General features: G+C 35.2%; 1 protein-coding gene across 1 annotated transcript; it reads left to right on the top strand.

Moving 5' to 3' along the window:
• Positions 1-437: 437 nt before the first annotated feature.
• LOC112031150 (2-hydroxyisoflavanone dehydratase) lies at positions 438-1,910 on the top strand. Its single transcript, XM_024063836.2, has one exon. It carries the CDS (start codon positions 567-569, stop codon positions 1,536-1,538), a length of 972 nt encoding a protein of 323 aa, XP_023919604.1. The 5' UTR covers positions 438-566; the 3' UTR covers positions 1,539-1,910.
• Positions 1,911-3,695: the final 1,785 nt, after the last annotated feature.

Genomic DNA, 3,695 nt, shown 5'->3' on the forward strand with positions numbered 1-3,695 from the left:
CAGTTCTAATGAGTCTATTAATATACATGCCATCTATATCCATGTTAACTAAAGACAAAATATCAAGGCTTGGTGGAGAATTGAAAACAATAAAATAGCTGTCCATGCTACTCCCCCATCTTGCCAGCGCATCTGCACAGCAATTACCTTCCCTGTATACATGCATCACTTGAACCCGCAGGAAACATGCCCTTGTATTTACATGCTGTTGAAGATGCTTGAATAATTTATTACTACTGTGCATAGACCTCAAATTCTATTCTACAAACAAATTTTTAAATTGATTCAACGTCATGAAATGATGTACTAATATTTTAATAAGTCATCTAATAATGATATGCTAACCACATCCACTGACACTAGACAATCTGATGAAGTCATGCAGACCCACTTGCTTTTCTTTATTACCTGTTTTGTCGGGAGGAAGATGAGAACAAATTCTGAAGTTTTGTCACAAAGGTCTTCTATGTCTTCCTTTCCCTCTACTTTTAACCATTAAAGCTTTGCAAGCAAGCAATAATAGTTTCCATTCATCCATTTTCTCTCTTTCTCAACCAAAGGCTGCAATGACTTCCACCACCAAAGAAGTAGCCACAGAGCTTCTTCCTTTGATCCGGGTCTACAAGGATGGCTCAGTGGAACGCCTCGAAGACAGACCAATTGTTCCACCATCACCTGATCAAGATCCAGAAACTGGAGTTTCATCCAAAGACGTAACCATTTCAGAGAGCCCTTCCATCTTAGCTCGCCTTTACCTTCCAAAACTCACTTCCCACAACCAAAACCAAAAGTTCCCCATCTTGGTCTTCTTCCATGGCGGTGGCTTTTGCGTTGAATCCGCCTTCTCAAGCCTCTACCACTGCTACCTTGGCAACTTAGTCTCCCAAATCAATGTAGTCGTTGTCTCGGTTGAGTACAGACTTGCACCAGAGCACCCTCTTCCAGCTGCTTTTGAAGACTGCTGGGCTGCACTTCAATGGGTTGCCTCTCAATCAGCTGGTAACGATAAAGATCCATGGTTAACCAATAGCGGTGACTTTGAAAGAATTTTTATAGGGGGTGATAGTGCTGGTGGCAATATAGTACATAATATAGCTATGAGAGCTGGGGTTGAGAGCTTGCCTTGCGGTGTTAAAGTTTTAGGTGCTTATCTTGTCCACCCTTATTTTTGGAGTTCTAAGCCAATTGGCTCAGAGTCCAAGGAAGTACACGAGAAGAGCTTGCCAAGTTTAGTTTGGAACTTTGTGTATCCCTCAGTAACTGGTGGTGTTGACAATCCAATGATCAATCCAGAAGGGCTAGGTGCACCGAGCTTGGCTGGGCTTGGGTGTGATCGGTTGCTTGTGTGTGTGGCTGGGAAGGATTTGTTAAGGGATAGAGGTGTTTGGTATGTTGATATGGTGAGGAAGAGTGGGTGGAATGGCGAAATAGAATTGTTTGAAGTGGAGGGTGAAGACCATGTTTTCCATATCATCAATATTGAGACTGAGAATGCTAAGGCTATGGCCAAACGCTTGGCTTCTTTTATCTTCAAGTAAAAAAAAAACACTCTGGTACATAAGTAGGAATGCTATAACAGCAAGCAATAATAATCATAATGGTAGTAGATGCTACATCATGATAAGTCCCACTTGCTTCCTTCCGTTGTTTTAGTTTAACATAAGCTGTTTGATTGAGATCAATAAGGCAAATTTCTTCAATCAAAGATGGCTTGTGGTGAAGTTGGTTTTTTTTTTTTTTTTTTTTTTTTTTTCATGCTTAATTTGGTTACCATGATTTTCGGGGTTTATTCAATATATGTACTTATGTTCCATATATGCATATACATCTTTATTTTCTATCAAGAGTTCTTGTATACACTTGTTGAGCTCTTTGGCATAATTTTAGAGCTAAGGCGAACCGCTCTCTCTATTTCGGAGGTGGTATTTTGTATCATGGGGATATATAAAACTCCGCTTACATGGAGGTTGGTCCCCTATAATCGGTCTCATTCTATCCTAATCTTGATCAGACCTTACATTGGTTTTGCACACTTTTGCTTATCCTCTTCTCTCACTTATAGTGAGATTCTTTGGAACCACTACTCGTCAAGGATGCTATGTAACATTCCCGAACAATGGTATGGTTTAATTCCCTCGACTTCCTCTATCTTTTTTTTTTTTTTCTTTTTTTTCAGACCTTGAACAAAAGAATTTGTAAAAATAAATAAATAAATAAAAATAAAACCAGAGAAGAAGAAGACAACGAAGCAGGACTGTGCCAAGTTGAGACAGCAGGTTGCCAACACAGTCGCTGGCCAGTGGTCACGCCTACGTCCCTTGCTGCTGCTTCTTCTTTCTTCTTTTTCTTCCTCTCTTTCTTTTGTTCTTCTCTCTTTTTTAGTTGAATACTGCTGTGTTTCTACTTTCTCTTTCTTTCTTTTCTTTTATATTCTTTTTGAATTCCTAAGCTTCTCACGTGACTTACATCGGAAATGATGAATGGTTCTAATTTTTTTTTTTTTTTTTTTTAAATTTCAGCAGTTAGATTTAGATCTTTTTTAAGCTTAGCCCAATATGATGCGATGTATGTAATAAATATTTTAAGTATTTTTAAGAGTACTATGTACTATAATATATATATATATATATTTTAACTTGCCACACGGGAGTAGTTAAAATGTGATAAAAATGGTGTAAAATCTGTAGTGATAGCATTACTCTATTTTTAATTAATATTTACAGATTTTTTAAAATGAAATAAATAAAATTAAGTATATAATTATTATTTAATTTAAAATTATTAAATAATTTTCAAAAATATTTTATTTAATGTAAATGTCCTTCTAATTCTTATATAATAATAATAATAATAATCACAAGTTTAATTAATTAACATATAAATAAATAAATACTATATTTAAGTTTGCTTAGGATTTGATATTTTTTATTTGTGGTCAAAGTTATGATATGCAAAAATATATTTTAAAAAGATTGATTTCTATATTTAATTGGATATTTTAGTTAATTTTTCTATTTATACTAATATTATATATTTAAATAATTATTTAATTAATTATAACATCATCATGGTTTGACTCCGATCTAACCTTAAAAATCTTAAATTTCTTTTATTTATGGTTCAACAGTCCGGTCTGAAAACCAGTCAACTTCATTTTTTGCTTGAGAGTTACCTTGCCTAGAATGACATTATAGCATAAATGTATAATGGATGGTCCAAGTTGGGTCTTGTTTTGGTCTTGACTCATAAAGGCTTATTTTCTAATTTTTGGCCCAAGCTCTCTTAAGGGAGTTTCCAGCATACACAGAAGACAATATATACAAATATAAAAAACACTCAAGTTGGGTCTTGTTTGGTCTTGACTCATAAAAGGCTTATTTTCTTTTTCTTGTTTTTTTGGCCCAAGCTCTCCCAAGGGAGCTTCTAGCGTACACATATAGGACCATACATACAGAAACAAAAAGAACACACAAGTGAGAGAGATAAGGCCTAGTTTTGAGCTTTTCTTCCTCTTCTCATGGCCATTGAAACGAATTAAAACAAAGAGTCTCAATGGTGCGTTGGATTTCTTTCAACAAGTTGGTGAAGTTGGGTTTTGTAAAGCTCCTTGAGGTAACTTTGTATTTCTTAAAGTTGCCTGTGTAAGCCCAAGTTGTGTGATAAAATTTGAGTTGAAGACCATTATAACTTTTTAT

This window comes from Quercus suber, unplaced genomic scaffold, assembly GCF_002906115.3.
Source record: "Quercus suber isolate HL8 unplaced genomic scaffold, Cork oak 2.0 scaffold_135, whole genome shotgun sequence".
In the NCBI taxonomy this organism is placed as follows: domain Eukaryota; kingdom Viridiplantae; phylum Streptophyta; class Magnoliopsida; order Fagales; family Fagaceae; genus Quercus; species Quercus suber.

What these genes read in the sequence shown, in the direction of transcription:
- LOC112031150 (XM_024063836.2), top strand. Translation starts at nt 567, where the DNA reads ATGACTTCCACCACCAAAGAAGTAGCCACAGAGCTTCTTCCTTTGATC.